The sequence below is a fragment of the Paramisgurnus dabryanus genome, chromosome 15 (assembly GCF_030506205.2).
Source record: "Paramisgurnus dabryanus chromosome 15, PD_genome_1.1, whole genome shotgun sequence".
Taxonomy (NCBI): domain Eukaryota; kingdom Metazoa; phylum Chordata; class Actinopteri; order Cypriniformes; family Cobitidae; genus Paramisgurnus; species Paramisgurnus dabryanus.
The window spans coordinates 8148939-8166663 of record NC_133351.1 but is presented as its reverse complement, the minus strand read 5'-3'; the positions used below and the strand labels follow the sequence as shown (position 1 = coordinate 8166663).

The following is a 17725-nucleotide window of genomic DNA, read 5'->3' as shown; positions in this document are numbered from 1 at the left end:
ATTTCTTTTGATTTTGTGATTTAATATAGCCCAGACATGTTCTTGATAAGCTTTGTAAGATTCATCCTTATTTAATCATTTATATTAACATCTACAGGATCTGTTGGTGCAAAAGGAGATAAAGGTGACAGAGGAGAGAAGGGGGCCAAAGGTGACCGGGGCCTTGTGGGACCAAAGGGTGATTCGGGATCTGCCTCTGTGTCTGGTGGAGGATCAAAAGGAGAGAAGGTGTGAACCTTACTGAATCAGTGGTTCCAAAACTGGGGTCCGCACCCATGTGAAGATGCATAATTTGCATGTTTTATTAAATACATTATTTAATAATTGTATTTATTTATTTATAATTTACCATAAATTATGTAAAATTAAACTAGCTAAGGCTACAAAGTTTTAGATTCATTTATGTCATGATTTTTTTGTGGGGGTCGAAACATGCAAATTGGTTTAATCATTTGAAAATAGAATCTCGTATATTTGACTGTCATTAGGCATATTTATAATAAAGGAACCCTCCACTTTTTTTGAAAATGTGCTCATTTTTCAGCTCTCCTAGAGTAAAACATTTGATTTTTACAGTTTTGGAATCCATTCAGCCGATCTCCAGGTCAAGTGCTACCACTTTTAGCGTAGCTTAGCATAATCCATTGAATCTGATTAGACCATTAGCATTGCGCAAAAAAATCACCAAAGAGTTTCTGTATTTTTCTGTAGTTACATTGTATACTAAGACCGACGGAAAATTACAAGTTGCGATTTTCTAGGCCAATATGGCTAGGAACTATACTCTCATTCCGGTGTAATAATCAAGGACTTTGCTGCTGTAATATGGCTGCAGGAGGCGCAATGATATTACGCAGCACCTGAAAATAGTCCCCTGCTATTGAAAGTAACCAATGGGACTATTTTCGGGCAGTGCGTAATATCAGTATGCCTGCTGCAGCCATGTTACGGCCGCATAGTCCTTGATTATTACGCCAGAATGAGAGTATAGTTCCTAACCATATCTGCCTAGAGAATCACAACTTTTAATTTTCTGTTGGTCTAAGTACCCAATGTAAATACAGAAGAGTCAAGTTTTAAATAGGAAAAATATCATAACTCTTTGGTTATTTTTAAGCGTGATGCTAATGGCCTAATCAGATTCAATGGATTATGCTAAGCTGTGCTACAAGCGGTACCACCAGACCCGGAGATCGGCTAAATGGCTAAAAATCTAATATTTAACTCTAGGGGAGCTGGAAAATGAGCATATTTTCAAAAGAAATGTAATGTCTCTTTAAATTGAATTGTTAGTATTACTATTAAACTGCATTGCTTTTTTTCTCTGGATTTACAGGGCGAATTAGGAGAAAAAGGAATGAAGGTTGGTTGTGATAATCTTTGAAAGATTAACAAATTAAGATTAAAAAATACTTTCTTAAATACCTCTACTAATTTATATTTAAAATACTTGTATAAAAAACAGAATATATCGGCAACTGTGAAATGTGAATTAAAAGAATCACCAAAACAGGGTGCATGGTGACAAAAATAAGTTTCTTTGAGAGCAAATGTCTGTTACATGTCCTCACTTTATTTCTATTTACTGCTGCTGAGATTATTTTTTTTTTATGTGCAAGGTTTCCTTAAACTTAAATGTTTTCTGCCTTTTGATTTTAGGGCAACCCTGGTTTTGGTTATCCTGGATCAAAGGGAGACCGTGGCCCCCCTGGACCCCAAGGGCCACCTGGTCCACCAGGGCCCAGTGCAGAGTTAGAGGTGAGAGGTGATGGATCAGTAGTGGAGAGGGTGACGGGACCAAGAGGACCACCTGGGCCACCAGGACCCCCGGGACCTACTGGAACTGATGGGGAACCAGTGAGTAGCACAGAATGACGAAAATTATTTATCGCTTTCATTTTGGAGTCTTATCTCTAAGTAGGTGCATTTACACAAAATGAAAATTTGTGTATTGCAGTTGCTTTTGATGTATTAGGACAGTAATTGGTTTCCATGGTGTTTATCGTGGTGTTTTTAATACAGTTTAGAGATATGCATCATTTCAAGCACAAAGGCGCATTGTGCTTCTGCCCTAAAGACTATGCATAATGCATTAGACATATCTGAACAAAACTTAGATTGTGTTCTGTCTGCTTTTATAGGGTGACCCTGGTGAAGATGGGAAGACGGTAAGTACTCTTACTGTAACATATTTACTAAAGAAAAACATGCACATGGTACATTACAGTATTACTAGAGACTGTATTGCTGTGTATATGCTGTTTGCATTTATAATGTTGATGTATTTGTAACAGGGCCCTGCTGGACCTACTGGTTTTCCAGGAACTCCGGGGAATACAGGACCTAAAGGAGAGAAAGTAAGTATTTAAGTTGACAGTCAACTATTAAGGCAGCGTCCTAACTGAAATGGGAGCTCATAAGTAGCAGACAGTTTTACCATCCATATATCATTCATATATCTTTCGTGTGTCACTTTAGGGTGACCGAGGTGATGGTAATCCAGGACCCCGTGGGCCTCCAGGGCCTCCTGGCCCTCCAGGACCCCCAACTCGCTCTGACAGACCCGTGAGTTCATTCAAGGACCTGTTTTATTGGTCTTTCTTTTCTTCAAATGATCATTTATCAATAAAAAAAGCCTTGTTTAAAATGGTTTCCTCTGTATACAGACATTTGTGGACATGGAGGGTTCTGGTTTTGATGCGGAGGTTATGCGGGTAAGTATATATGAACTTAGTTTAGCTCTAAATTGTGAAGTGTCACATTGTTTGTTTGTCATATTTTAAACTTTATTTCTTTCTTTATCTCATGTGTGCGACTTGTATGTTTTATAGTTTTTGCATGTCAAGTAATGTAAACATTTATTTTTGTCAGTTTTCTGTGACAAAGGTGAGCAGGCTATGATTTAGGTTCTTGATGTTTCTTCATAGGGACCGCCAGGTTTGCAAGGTCCTCCTGGTCCTCCCGGCATCCCCGGACCCCCTGGCCCCGAATCTGCAGCGTCTGGTGGTTTCGGGCCTCCTGGTCCACCCGGTCAAAATGGTGCTCCAGGTCAACCGGTAAGGATATGATGCATGAGTACATACATATCAGGCTCAGGTCATGTTGTCGCTCCATCTCACTAAAGCCATGATGTTCCCATATATAAATAAAAAAATCCTTATGTTTATAATAGGGACTTCCAGGTACTCCAGGTGCGGATGGAAAATCAGGTTTACCTGGACCAAAAGGAGAAAGGGTAAAAATTTAATGTATTTATTTAAAAGATTTGTATCGTGAACATCGCTTGTCAAAAACAATGAGAACCCTGTCTACATATCCGTGCTTGACCTTTAATGGATTTGGACTTGCATAATTCAGTACTTTTGAGATCTCTGTAATAGTTGCTATCTTTAGACATTGTACTGATTATGTGCTCCACAGGGTGACGCCGGTGATCTGGGCTTACCTGGACCTCTGGGAGAGAAGGTACATTTGCAAAATGTGGACACTCTTACAGTAGAAGTATAGGCTTTGTTATAAAATCTAGCATCATTGACACACTCCCAACACAAAGGTTGTTTCAAATGTTGGCATCATACTGTATTATATTGCATTGTAAAGGAAATCACCACAGATTTTCAAAATTCTACTATGTTCTTACCTCAACTTAGATATATTAATACATACCTATATTTTATAAAATCATCCCTGTTTGGAGCCATAGGAATGAATTGGGCTAGGCTAAATGCTAACACATTCACGAGGCGCTGTACAAAGATTAAAAGTGCACGCATTAAAAAAAGGCATGTATTAATTTGTCTAAGTTGAGGTAAGAACATAGTAAAATATTGAAAAATGGTAGTGTTTTCCTTTAAGATATTAATATGCTTTGGTAAATCTAAAGAAGTCTGGAGATGGTTATCCCAGCAATGAGCTTGCCGAAAAAATTCATCTAAGATGATGGATGAATCGAGAAAACGAAAATGGATTGAATGTCAAAATAATTAAATCAGTCAAGTAACATATTAATATTATTAGTTTGAATGAGTGACTCGTCGTTTTTATTTCACTTGGGTTTGTAGTATGTTCCTATGACACTGCTATCTAAATAGGGTGTTCTCGAATACTAATGTGGTTGCAGTTACCTATGTAGGCTGCAGACAGCAAGGCAGGTCATTTGATTCTGAAACAGACCTATATCTGTACATTACATTACTTGTCTCACACACCTAAACTTATTTGTATTCTAAGTACAAATATTACATGCAACTGAACTGAAAAGTGTTCAGTAAAATAAATGGAGCAAAATAGTTTTTAGTATTTTGTGAAGCAGTCAAGCCCACTCAGGGTCTTTTATGTTGTCCTCTTTGTAGCAAAACTCCTACTTGCCCAGCTATCTCTATGATCTCCTCTCCTACGTTACCTCATCCTTCTTCTTTAAAGCTGCAGGTCTTGAGCGTGCCGAATGACTTTCATAGGCATTTACATCACTCACCACCACAAGGATCTCGGTTTAATTCTATATGCAACTGTGATAAAACGTGGATTTTTGTTGCGTTGATTAAAAATACTAAGCTTTCCTTTAATAACTAATAATGTTGCATGAAAGCATGGTAGCAATCTTTCTCCCTTAAATTAAAATCACCATTAACTAGCTTGAAAAGTAACGGCCAAATCACTAGTTTCCTTTAAAGGAACACGCCCACATTTTGGGAATTTAGCTTATTCACCGTATCCCTCAGAGTTAGATAAGTCCATGCATACCTTTCTCTTCTCCGTGCATGCTGTAACTCTGTCTGACGCATCCACCGCTAGCTTAGCTTAGCATAAAGACTGGAAGTAAATGGCTCCAGCTAGCATACTGCTATCACACGTGAACAAATAACAAGGTCATAAGAGACACAGCCATCTTTTAACCATATACATACAGGGAACTATATTCTCAGGAGACGAAGCACTGCTACTTGGACGGAGTGACTCTGAGCGAAAGCATCAGTGCTTCGTCTTCATTGTCTGGTTCTACCACTTTTAGCATAGCTTAGCATAACCCATTGAATCTGATTAGACCATTAGCATCGCTCCAAAAAAATAACCAAAGAGTTTTAATAATTTTCCTATTTAAAACTTGACTCTTAAAATTCGAAAATTAAAAGTTGCGATTTTCTAGGACGATATGGCTAGGAACTATACTCTCATTCTGGCATAATAATCAAGGACTTTGCTGCCGTAACACAGCAGCCGCAATGATATTACGCAGCGCCGGAAAATAGTCCCCTGCTATTGAAAGTAACCAAGGGGACTATTTTCGGGCAGTAAATTTTCGGGCAGTAAGTAATATCACTTTTAAAATCGCAACTTTTAATTTTCTGTCGGTCTTAGTACACGATGTAACTACAGAAGTTTTAAATAGGAAAAATATCAAAACTCTTTGGTTATTTTTGAGCGTGATGCTAATGGTCTAATCAGATTCAATGGATTATGCTAAGCTATGCTAAAAGTTGTACCACCAGACCCGGAGATCAGCTGAATGGATTCCAAAATGGTAAAAATCAAATGTTTAACTCTAGGGGAGCTGGAAAATAAGCTTTTTTTTTAAGTGGAGTGTCCCTTTAATGTAAACACAGTCATTTTGCAATAGTTTTTTAAAATAGCGTTAAATTTGTGAACAATTTTTGAATGGAAACGCAGCTACTATTAAATAGCCAATAGCCTTGTGTATTCACAGCAAAATAAACAATGTTAATGTCAATAAGACAATACAATTGGAATATTATTGTGTAGAGTACAAGTCATTATTATTTTTTTGGATTTGTTATTCTAGAAGAAAGTATCGATTGTAAATGTGCATTTTTTTGTGCTAAAAATTAATTTGTACACTAGCACAAAGATGATGACCTTATAACTAATAGACATTTTCTGTTTTAAAGGGTGCCCCAGGTGTTCCTGGTACCCCTGGTCTTCCAGGAGAGGGTGGACTTGCTGGGCTTCCAGGACCAATGGGACCCGTTGGACCACCGGGACCACCTGGTCCCCCTGGCCCAAGTTATCGTGTTGGTTTTGTGAGTATTACTCTTTAAAAATGAACACTTTTTCTTCTTAATTTTGTTGTTATCCAAGTTACATTTTTTGTTTTATGTGCCCAGGATGACATGGAAGGCTCTGCTTTTGAATTTGGTTCAATTTCTGGCGTAAGAGGACCTACAGGAGTGCGGGTTAGTTTTCCTTTTACCCAGTTCCACCTTTAATAGTTTATCCGTTACATTTATTCTTATTTGTTCATTAAGCATAACACTTTTATCAAAAAAAAAAAACTTACAAATGAGAGAGCATTTAACATTTTTCTAATGTTTTGTCCAATTAAATCCTATTTCATTTCAGGGACCTCCTGGTGTGCCAGGACTACCAGTAAGACTTTCATACAAATCACATTTATTGCCCATTATTTTTAATATACATTTTGTCATCTATGGTATGAATATTTTCTTTCTAAGGGTAAGCCTGGTCTTCCAGGACTTCCTGGTGAGAAAGGCAGCGAAGGACCTCAGGGAATTGATGGACGGCCTGGGTTGGATGGCTTTCCTGGACCACAGGTACGTTTCAAAAGTTCTGTGAAAACTTCCCAAATTTTGTATCACTCTGGTTAATTGACAGGTAACTTAGGGGATACCATTACAAAATGCTTACATTTTTATTAAGTGCTGTCCACTTTAAATCATTTTGGAAAGATAGATGTTAACATACAGTAATGTGGCTTCTGTGCCCAGATTCCAAAAAGTAACAGGTTGATAACAATGTTTTGCTTCTGTCTGCAGGGACCACAGGGGCCCAAAGGAGACCAAGGCCACAGAGTAAGTTCATATTGTATACTCTACAGATCTGAAGTCAATCTGTGTAATACCTGGTACTCTGAAACATTTCATTTTGTTAATAATCATTGTTATCATCTTTAGGGTGAACCTGGTCGAGATGGGAATGGTCTTCCTGGTCCACCTGGTCCTCCAGGACCACCTGGCCAGATTGTTTATCGGAATAGTGAACATGTAAGTCTTCAAATTTGTTGCTTTTTTGTCTATCATTGTTCATGATTTTATTAAGTTGTTGTTCTTTCTGTACAGTATGATGCAACTGAAGAAACAGGGCCTCAGGTATGAACATCCTGCTTTTATTGCTAAAGACAATATGTTGTTAAAGGGATAGTTTACTCAAAAATTAATTTTCTTATGCTTTACATTCCTGTGCCCAAGTCTGTCAGGTTTTGAAATTTTGTCCATGGGCAGAAATCCATAAGTTTGATTTGAAGGAAAATAAATGATGGCAGAGTTTTACATTTGGTGAACTATCCCTTTAAGAGGATATATTTAGATTAAGATACCAGATAATTTACTTTTTTACATTTTACAATATTTTACTTTGTTTTTGAATCTTTTCAGGGAGGGTCTGGTCGTCCAGGTCAAGCAGGTTTCCCTGTAAGTTTATTGTTGGCTTTGATTTTTTTTACATTGATACTTCAAATAATTTTGCATGTAACAAAATGCAAGTGCAAAGTGTGGGTAAGGGGAAGAAAAGAAAGAAACATTAGCATTATTTAAGTGACTTAAAGTGATAGCTACGCCAAATTGATATTAAACCCATGATTTACCCACCCTCAAGCTGTCCGAGATGCATATTTCCAGCAGACGAACACATTTTCAGTTGTTTTAGAAAATGTCCACCTCGGGGTCCACCTAGTTCAAGTCCAAAAAATGTGCATCCATCCTTCACAAAAGTAAGTATCTCTACAACAAACCCACAGGGATTACCATCAGAAGGCCTTTGTTTAACCCCCTGGAGCCATTTGGATTACTTTTGTGAAGGATGGATGCACATTTTTTGGACTTGAAGGAGGTGGACCCCATAACTTTATGTAAACGGAAAGATCTAGGACATTTTCTTAAATAACTGAAAATGTGTTCGTCTCAAAAATTATGGACATAGGCCTATGCATCTCGAATGGCTTGACGATGAGTAAATAATGGATTTAATATAATTTTTGGCCCGAACTATGCCATTAAGGTGCACTTGTCGACTACACTTATTGTTCCATTGACTTCCATTAATACACTGTAAAAAAATTCCGTAGAAATTTCAATGTTATTGCAGCTGGGTTGCCGGTAATTTACCGTAGATTTACATTTATGTTATTTACTGGCAAGAGTTTGTTCAAAGTTAAATAAATTTCAAATATTAACAAGTCTTTATCTTTACAGAATAAAACTATACAATAACAGCCTCATGCAAAGCATTCTGGGAACCAGAAATCATCATCAACCTTTTTCTGTTTTTTGGTCCAGATTTTGTTTCCCAGAATGTTTTGCTTGATGCTGTTTTTTAGTTTTACTCTGTAAAGATAAAGACTTGTAAATGTTTAATTTTCATTTAACTTTGAACAAAATGTTGCCAGTAAAAAACATAAATTTAAATCTATGGTAAATTACCGGCAACCCAGCTGCAATTTCTACGGAATTTTTTTACAGTGTACGAATGCAAATGCGTCATCCCAGAAATGCTAGCTTGTGCGAAAAGTTCAAGTTTGGTGAAATTTGACCTGCAAATTCATATCACGTGAAAGTGTGTGACCCACAGATAATCTGTATGTCAAAGCGTGACCTTTTGCATGGTGAAAGTCTAGTTTGATCAGGCTTTAGGCATTACAGTTTGTGTGTACTGGAAATCGAACCCATGACCTTTGCACTGCTAATGCAATGCTCTACCAATTGACCTGCAAGAACATTTAGAGTCGTAATCGTTCATCTTATACAGTAGTTTTTCTCTTCATTACATCAGGGCCCAATGGGACCGAAAGGTGACAGAGGTGAACCTGGAGCACCAGGTTATGGCATTAAGGTTTGTGAGAAGCAGCTAATAAACAAAGCTTAATTTGAAGCGCAATAAACCTCACTTTTGCAAAATGACATTGTTTGCAGGGAGAGAAAGGAGAACCTGGATATGTTCTCGGACCTGATGGAAACCCACTTTACCCTGGTGGATTGGGAGGCATTGTAAGCATCCATCGTTGGTATTTTGTTTGTATACAGATGTTCCGTTCCCTTTTTTAAATTTCTCCATTACATTACTTGATGCAGGGCGAGAGAGGAATTCCTGGACCGGTTGGACCTCCTGTAAGTTTGTTTATTTTTTTACATTTTATTATGTATTCATATTTTAAGGGTACAGTATACAAACACCTATCCATCATGTGTAGGGACCATCTGGACCTCCAGGTCCGAAGGGTGAATTTGGAATGCCAGGCAGACCCGTAAGTCTCACTTTAAAAAAACAACATGACCGTAGTACGTATTGTATTGTTGTCTAGTGCATTGCATCATATAGGAAATGCCTTTTATTCTATATCTGTAGGGCCGTCCAGGTGTGAATGGTTATAAAGGTGAAAAAGGAGATCCAGGTTCAGGTTCTGGATATGGCTATCCGGTGAGTACACCACACACTGTTGAAATTGTCAGTATTTGTTATACTGTAGACGTTATGCCCTGATGAGTCATTTTTGGTACTTTTTAAGGGTCAACCTGGTCCTCCAGGTCCTCCCGGTCCCCCTGGACCTGCTGCGCCTTTGGATAGATTCGTAAGTGCTTTTTTGTGTCAAATAAGCTGTAATTCAGGCATTAAATATGGCTACATATACTATATGCTGATCATTTGCTTTTTGGCTCCTTATAAGCATCTTCATCTTTATAATTTTTTTCTTACATTTCAGGGATATGAAGATTTTGTGAGACAGTATTCAGGTATGTTTTTATAGTAATTTTGAACAAACAAATAAAAGATATTTTATCAAATGTACATAGTTAAAGACCTTAAACTCAGCATGATAATATTATTGCGCTTTCGTTTTATTGTGGAGAATTCGTAGGAGCTCAGTAATCCAAATTTAACCAAATGAACTTGGTTGTAATGTTTCATATCATCTATAATATGCACTAATAATTTTTGTTTTCCTAAGCTACGAAAGGAGAGAAAGGAGAACAGGGACATCCTGGCGTACCTGGGACCCCAGGTAAATGACTGTTTTGAATACAAAAGCACACTGAATTACCAGCTTGACATCAGTATTAATCTGCATTGTACAAGGCATTATAATATTTAATGTATAATTTGTCACAGGTTTTGCACCTGATATTGACATCTATACTCTTAAGGTATGTGAATTAAACTATCAAATGCATAAATTAAAGTATCTGATAAAACAGTTTTTCCAATATTTAAAGGAACAGTATGTAAGAAATTTATATCAGTTAATCATAAAATGGCCTTGATATGTCACTAGACATTAATAAATAATTTTCATTTCAAATACTTATATTACTGACAACAGTGGTCTGGCCAGGATATTGTCATTTAAAAAGTGGAGTTGCAGCCCTCAACTGATGTTTATGTTGTCATTTTGTGTATTGGCCACCAGTTGTGTGATTGCAGTACCAGTTTTAGCCACAAGTTTTGTGATTGCAATACCAGTTTTGGCCACAATCCTACATACTGTTCCTTTAAGTAAAATGTGATCTCTGGGTCATCAGAATGAGATGAAAGGAGAACGTGGTGAGCCTGGTCCAAGAGGAGAGAAAGGAGAACCAGGCGGTGGATTTTATGACCCTCGGTTTGGAGCTATAGCAGGGCCACCAGGAATCCCTGGACTTCCTGTAAGGATTCACATTGTAAGAAGCAAAATTAATTTTAATCTGAATGTTTAGTTCTTATCAAGGTCTTGTTTTTTAGGGACCTAAAGGAGACTCTATCACAGGCCCACCTGGACCTCAGGGCCCACCTGGACCACCTGGGGTTGGTTATGATGGGCGTCAAGGAAACCCAGGACCTCCAGGACCCCCTGGTCCTCCAGGGTCGCCATCATTGCCAGGGCCCTACAGACCATGTAAGGAAACATTCTTCATTACAATGTCCTTAGGGAAACTTTTTATATAAATCCTGTATATGTACAGTATATGATTTTTGATGTTTCAGCACTCAGTATTCCCGGACCCCCAGGTCCGCCCGGCCCTCCTGGAATCCCCGGACATGGAACTGGGGTGAGTGGGACCTTTGTTTCAGAAGACCATAATGTTTACAGATAAAACACAAAGTTTGAAACTTAAATCATTTTATAGTTTGTTTGTATCATTGATGAGATAAAAAGATACTTGGTGAAATGAAAGTAAAATGTAACATGCTGTTTTTGCTGTTGACAGGTGACTGTGCTCAGGTCTTATGACATAATGCTCGCGACAGCACGCAGACAAACAGAAGGAGCCCTCATATATATTATGGACAGAAGTGACCTTTACCTCAGAGTTCAAAATGGAGTCAGACAAGTGATGGTATGATGCTTTGAGGCGCATTTAAACATTTAAAGGGGACATATTATGAATATCTGACTTTTTATATGTTTAAGTGCTATAATTGGGTCCCCAGTGCTTCTATTAAGATATAAAATGTGAAAAAGAACAACCCAGTAACTTAGTTTTGGTAAACCATTCTCTGCAAGCATGTAAAACAAAAGGTTATTGAAATTTGGCTCCCCTTGTGATGTCAGAAGGGGATAATACCGCCTCTTAATCTGCACTATCCAACCACAGCATTGCCTTTTAGTGCAGAGATCAGCTCATTTGCATTTAAAAGGACACAACCAAAACAGCACATTTTTGCACACACCTTCAAAGTGGCAATATTAACATGTTATAATAAATTATCTATATGGTATTTTGAGCTAAAACTTCACATATGTACTCTGGGGACGCCAAAAATTTATTTGACATCTTAAAAAAGTCTTTTGAAATGTCTCTTTTAAAAAGTCTTCTTTAAAAAAAAACTTGAATTGGCATTTTCAAAAAATAAAAAATAGCAATTTTATATTTACTGTGGTCAAAAATGTGTGGCTGTACTGAGCACATAATGAAGACAAAAAAAATTGTAATCCAGCAAAGCATTTTTTTCCAAATATTATTCTACCGAAGAAATGTCTTGTTATTATTTATATTATAAAATATATTTTGTTTATTTTATTATATATCATATTATTGTAATTGTTTATATATTTTATAATTCATCAGTTGTTGGTTAAAAAGTTTTTAAATATCTGAAAACAAATTTTATATTACGTTTTTTAAGACCTTAAAAGTGGCCTTTTTTTAACGATTTTTTATAATCCTTAATAGCAGTGGTGGCCGGTGACTTATTTTTCGAGGGCGCTCGATGTGAAATTTGTCACAATATGTATGTAACCCGTCATTTTGTGTGGTTCGTAATAATATGGTTTTAAATAATATGTGTTCTGCGCGTCGAGTGATCCTATGCATCACGTGTCTTGTCAAAATAAGTCCCTGCTGCAGACGCGTCTAAAGGGTTTATGAAAAAAAGGGACGCTCGCGTTTGCCAGATACTCACATAATCTCATGTGTAATCAGAGTTTACTGTTAAGGGAGTGTCTTGCGTGTATTTTGGGAATGTGAGTGTCTCTTTTATCATAAACGGTTTTGACGCGTGTGCAGCATGGTTCACATGACGCAACAAACACATATGTTGAAAACAGAAGCAACACACATGACACCCCGAATACATATTTTTAATGGATGAGCAGTCACGAGCCGCCACTGCTTATATAGCTATATTAACCTATTTCTATTACAATGCATTTCCTCAAGTTCACACAGTTGTCTTTGATTTGCAGCTTGGAGATTATAAACCCTTCTATGTAGATCTGGTAAGATCTCAGTTTTTGCTTTAACATTCAAATATGCACCCACCACCCATCAAGTTAGTTGCTATTTATGGACATACACTACATATCAAGACTTCGGTTTTCTTGTTCTTCCTCCAGGATAATGAGGTGGCAGCAGTCGAGCCACCCCCCGTTGTCCCGTACTCCCAGGACCACACAGCGAACAACGGAGCAGAGCAGATTTCTCCACCACACCAGCCTGTTGATTTGCCGAGGGAAAACCCGAGTCCACCTGAAACCTTCTACCCAGAACCACAATATCCCCCTCTGCCCGACTCTAGATACCCACCCAACACCGACAGCAGGTACGATTCCGGCCAATCACCTATCAGGTACCCTGAAAGATACCCAGTGACTCCTCGCCGTCCCATCCCCCCCGTCAATCAACCGGAAGGCCACACGCACACATCTGGACCTGGGGTTAGTTTACTCAACGTATTCACGACTTTAAATATATTCTGTGCTTGTTTATTTTTTAATGACAATATGTTTAATTTGTTTAACTGTGCAGTTGCATCTTATTGCCCTAAACTCTCCACAAGTGGGCAACATGAGAGGCATTCGTGGGGCGGATTTCATGTGCTTCCAGCAGGCTCGGGCCGTGGGGCTGAAAGGAACATTCAGAGCATTCCTTTCCTCCAAACTCCAAGATCTCTACAGCATCGTCCGCAGATCCGACCGAGACACGCTACCAATTGTTAATCTTAAGGTGTGCGCTCCATCATTTATTCATAAAGTGCTCTGTTAAAGTTTATTAAAGAAATCAGCTACGCTATCCGAGATTTCTTTAATCCCAAAACTGCCAAATGTCCTCATCTTGTGTCTGTCTGCAGGATCAAGTGCTGTTCAGAAGCTGGGAGTCTCTCTTCAGTGATTCAGAGAGCAGAATGAAGGACGGTGCTTCCATTTACTCATTTGATGGTAGAGATGTCCTGAGGGACAGTGCCTGGTAAGTGCCACTGGCTCTACCCGAATATATTTTTGTTTGAGTAATTGATCCAAAACCAAAATGCATTACGTTATGCCCCTACCCAACTATGTATAATAATACAAATGAATAATAATTGGACATAAAGCTGCAATCTGTAACTTTTTAGTTATAAATAAACAAAAATCAATATTGAACAAGTAGTCTACATAATCGATCAGCATTCAAAACTCACAATATTAAGGTTATAATAATGATTAATAAGTTGAGCTGTCGGGTCGGATTTTGCAAAAAAATGTTGATTTTAACAAATGTAAATCTCAATCAATTTTACGGCAAGTCGTGTTATAGTCACGAAATATTTGATTAATCTATTCATGTTATTGACACGATTTTCTGCTTTTTTTGTACCATGGGCACAAATATCTTTTTTGTGTCACTCAGCATGAATTTCTATTAATAGTTTTCCGTGTCCGTGGCACCACTTTTTTTATTGTGTCATTTTATATTTAGTTTTCTCATAGTTTTTTCCTATTTTTACCATTGTCGATTGGGGTTGGGGTTAGAATGACTTTCTGTGACACTTTAGAGATCCCAACCCAAACCCCAACTCTAAAATAGTTTAAAAACAAAAGAAAAAAATAGAAACCGATACATCAAATTACATCCAAACCCAAAATATAACCCCAACCCCAAGGGACAATGATTTAAAAATAGGAAAAAACTATAGAACACTAAAAATAAAATGACACGATCAAGAAAGTCGTGCCACGGACACGAAAAACTATTTATAGAAATTTGACATGAAAAAGACATTCGTGCTCATGGCATGAAAAAAGCATAAAACCAATCAATAAGACAAATAAATTAATCAAATATTTTGTGACTATAACACGACCTGCCGTGAGATAGGGTAGCACAGCTAAGTATGTGAAGTTACCTGCAATTTTATGCTTCAAACAGAGATGGCGATATAGAGCCAAAAATTATGGATTGCAGATTTAAACATTTTTTGCTAATGTATATGTGACCCCGTAACTACAGTCTACTAACCAGTCATAAGTCGCACGGATATATTTGTAGCAATAGCCAACAATACATTTTATGTGTCAAAATTATCGATTTTTTTAATACCGAAAATCATTAGGATATTAAGTAAAGCTCATGTACCATGAAGATATTTTGTAAAATTCATATATTCATATTTAATAAATGTATTAAAAATGGTTTATTCTCATGAAATCCAGTGTCCATTCTCATGTAATCCGTGTCCAGAATCACAATAAAAAAAACTTTCTATAACCATTATTTTTAGATGATTTAAAACATATTTCCTATAAAATGATCTAAATTTTTTTGATTATCATTATAAAAAATTATCATTACTGCAACATGATATTGCATTAAATATATGCATTTACAAACTCATGTTTCGGCAATGAGAACTAAAAAGTTGTCTAGGTACTATGACACACAAAATGTAAATTTTTATCTGGAGAGAAAAAATAAGAACTGTTTACCTGGTAGCCATCTTGAGTGTCACAGTCAGTTATGTCTCTTCCGACATTATTTTTTTAAATTTTAGTTTCTTGAGAGCTTAAACAATGATTAAAAATTATTGCGGAGGATAAGAAAATTGGTCTTGGACACATTTATATTCCTTATTATTGTCTCTTCATTTACCAATGATAACCAAATACCACATGTTTCTTTACTGTAAATGTTTATAGTATAACATGCATCGAAGCTATTTATTTTTTTAAATTTTAAAATTATAAATATTTCCATGTCAAAGAACCCAAATCCAGTCATGGACACGTTGCGGTAATCAAAATTTTCCCCTTAAAACATCAAAATTGTGTGCAAAATAGTACATGAAGAGATGTTTGTAGCTGTATGTTTATTATTTAGATACTCTTACTTTGCATTTACTTTTTTTATCAAAATGTTTCATGACACCTCATGAGTCTAATTTCACGAGAATCACCCAAATGTATTTATCATAAGACTTCATTTGGACAATTTTTAAGGTGATTTTCCCATTATTTCGATTTTATTTTGCACCTTAAGAATCTAGATTTTCAAATAGTTGCAAATTCATTGCCATGAAACTCATACACTTTTGCAAATCCAGTGATCAGCTGTTCCTCAAAACCATGAAATAACATATAAGTGTCAGTAGATGTAAATTTTGTACTTCCCATCCTATAGGCCAGAGAAGATGATCTGGCACGGGTCTAATGGCAAGGGTCACCGGCAGACGGATAACTACTGCGAGACATGGAGGACTGGAGACCGAGCGGTGACAGGCTTGTCCTCATCTCTGCAGACGGGTCAACTCCTTCATCAGACACCCAGCAGCTGTTCCAGTTCCTACATCGTCCTCTGCATCGAGAACAGCTACATGTCGCAGTTCAAGAAATAAAGCCGTCCAAATGTGTTTTTGCGCTCCACACATCTGCTTATACAGGCTCTGATCTGCCCCAAACAGATGCTTGTATCTACAAACGGAAAAGAATATAACAAAATACATGTTTTAAAGAACTGGGTCTGCCTTAAGAAGAATTTGCCAGTCATGTCAGTTCTCCCTCACCATCATGCCAAAGAGGCAGATTGAACGTGGAGGTTTTTGCTCTTTCTCAGGGCAGTGGCACATAATTTCAGGGGGTTAAACCAGAGAAGTGAGGCCAAGTGAGGCAGTGTATCCATATCAAATTTTGTATATGAATTGTTAGTTGTCTGTGTTGTTCCAATTTTATTATGTCTTAATTGGTATAGTTAACCAATTTTAGCTACTTTTGTAACTTTTTCATTTATTTGTCCAAACCATTTCCATTTTGTCCAAGGTTTGCTGGATAACAGGAAGGCAAACATTGATAGTTTTAGAATTTAAAAAGAGAAAATATTTATTTTGCAATGAAGAGAGCTAAAATATGATTTGGAACAGAAACAAAAATTGAATTTGTGTTTTTTTTGTTTTTCATTTTAGTAAGCACTTCTTACAGAATCTGTCACAGATTAAAGTGCAAGACTAAAATAGTTTAAAAAGAGTCACTCATGTGAAATGAGTGATGTGCCTTGAATATTGCAATACTTATCCCTCAAATGACTTTTGTACAAAACAAAATTATTTTAATTCTGTCTCATTTATAGGATCACTTTTGTGTTTTTCTATTGTGATTAATGTGAAATTTCATATGACATTTTTCGTAATGTCAATGTTTTACTCCCCTGGTTGATTCCAGAATTTTTGATAAAAGTTGACATAAGAGGGGAGAGCTTGAGACTTTTAAGACTTTGCACTGTTACTCCATAACAGTTACATATTCCATAATTCATTGCAAGGCATAAAAAGCTTTTGTTACGTATGGTGCTTTTCACTTTTGATAAAACAGCTGCTGACAGTGTTTGGAAAGATGTATAGATGTGTTTTATAAAGACACTTTATCTTCAATTTGTATGGCATTTCAGACACCTGATTCACTAGAGTGCTATTGATGTGTTCAGTGCAACCATGTGGACTTTAACCAGTATGTGCTGTACAGAGTTTCAGAGGCACTGAATAAATCATTGGTTTTATATGCCATAATTTCTTTGGCACTGCTTTTTGAGCTTTCCATGGCAAGTCTACACATATCTTAGATATTTTGTCTGTTCATGCACAATATTAACATTTTGGATGTCATTCACAATCCATCTCATATCATGAATGTGTTTACTGTTAACACTGTTATTGTCTGAAAACTGAAAATAAAGATAATTTTCTTCCTCTAACAGGTATGTTTTTTATGATTTGTACTGTATGCTCATTAGATGATTTTCCTAAACATTATATGTTTAATGTAAGAAATATTCCCTTTATAAATATAACATTCATGTCATCTTGACCCACCAGTATAACAATTATACCCATATACTGATATTTAACCTGGACCCATACATTTACTACAGGATACACTCACCTAAAGGATTATTAGGAACACCATACTAATACTGTGTTTGACCCCCTTTCACCTTCAGAACTGCTTTAATTCTACGTGGCATTGATTCAACAA

At 36.8% G+C, this 17725-nt stretch overlaps 1 protein-coding gene across 4 annotated transcripts in view; it reads left to right on the top strand.

Annotated features, from left to right (window-relative positions):
• The window catches only part of col18a1a (collagen type XVIII alpha 1 chain a), a 99488-nt gene extending 82044 nt beyond the window's left edge, over window positions 1-17444 (top strand). For all 4 annotated transcript variants that reach the window (XM_065252170.1, XM_065252165.2, XM_065252168.2 and 1 more), the window contains 36 exons: window positions 98-228; window positions 1337-1363; window positions 1660-1857; window positions 2142-2168; window positions 2295-2357; window positions 2479-2565; window positions 2667-2714; window positions 2928-3056; window positions 3173-3235; window positions 3421-3465; window positions 5907-6038; window positions 6123-6191; window positions 6358-6384; window positions 6471-6569; window positions 6792-6827; window positions 6930-7019; window positions 7095-7124; window positions 7410-7445; window positions 8803-8862; window positions 8943-9017; window positions 9102-9137; window positions 9221-9274; window positions 9376-9447; window positions 9536-9598; window positions 9731-9761; window positions 9977-10030; window positions 10138-10172; window positions 10548-10670; window positions 10747-10900; window positions 10990-11054; window positions 11214-11342; window positions 12692-12724; window positions 12842-13162; window positions 13254-13451; window positions 13576-13691; window positions 15882-17444. In XM_065252170.1, coding sequence (XP_065108242.1) covers window positions 98-228; window positions 1337-1363; window positions 1660-1857; window positions 2142-2168; window positions 2295-2357; window positions 2479-2565; window positions 2667-2714; window positions 2928-3056; window positions 3173-3235; window positions 3421-3465; window positions 5907-6038; window positions 6123-6191; window positions 6358-6384; window positions 6471-6569; window positions 6792-6827; window positions 6930-7019; window positions 7095-7124; window positions 7410-7445; window positions 8803-8862; window positions 8943-9017; window positions 9102-9137; window positions 9221-9274; window positions 9376-9447; window positions 9536-9598; window positions 9731-9761; window positions 9977-10030; window positions 10138-10172; window positions 10548-10670; window positions 10747-10900; window positions 10990-11054; window positions 11214-11342; window positions 12692-12724; window positions 12842-13162; window positions 13254-13451; window positions 13576-13691; window positions 15882-16095 — 3170 coding nt within the window. In that variant the 3' untranslated portion in view covers window positions 16096-17444. The remainder of the gene's footprint in view (window positions 1-97; window positions 229-1336; window positions 1364-1659; window positions 1858-2141; window positions 2169-2294; window positions 2358-2478; window positions 2566-2666; window positions 2715-2927; window positions 3057-3172; window positions 3236-3420; window positions 3466-5906; window positions 6039-6122; window positions 6192-6357; window positions 6385-6470; window positions 6570-6791; window positions 6828-6929; window positions 7020-7094; window positions 7125-7409; window positions 7446-8802; window positions 8863-8942; window positions 9018-9101; window positions 9138-9220; window positions 9275-9375; window positions 9448-9535; window positions 9599-9730; window positions 9762-9976; window positions 10031-10137; window positions 10173-10547; window positions 10671-10746; window positions 10901-10989; window positions 11055-11213; window positions 11343-12691; window positions 12725-12841; window positions 13163-13253; window positions 13452-13575; window positions 13692-15881) is intronic.
• The last annotated feature ends 281 nt before the right edge of the window (window positions 17445-17725 follow it).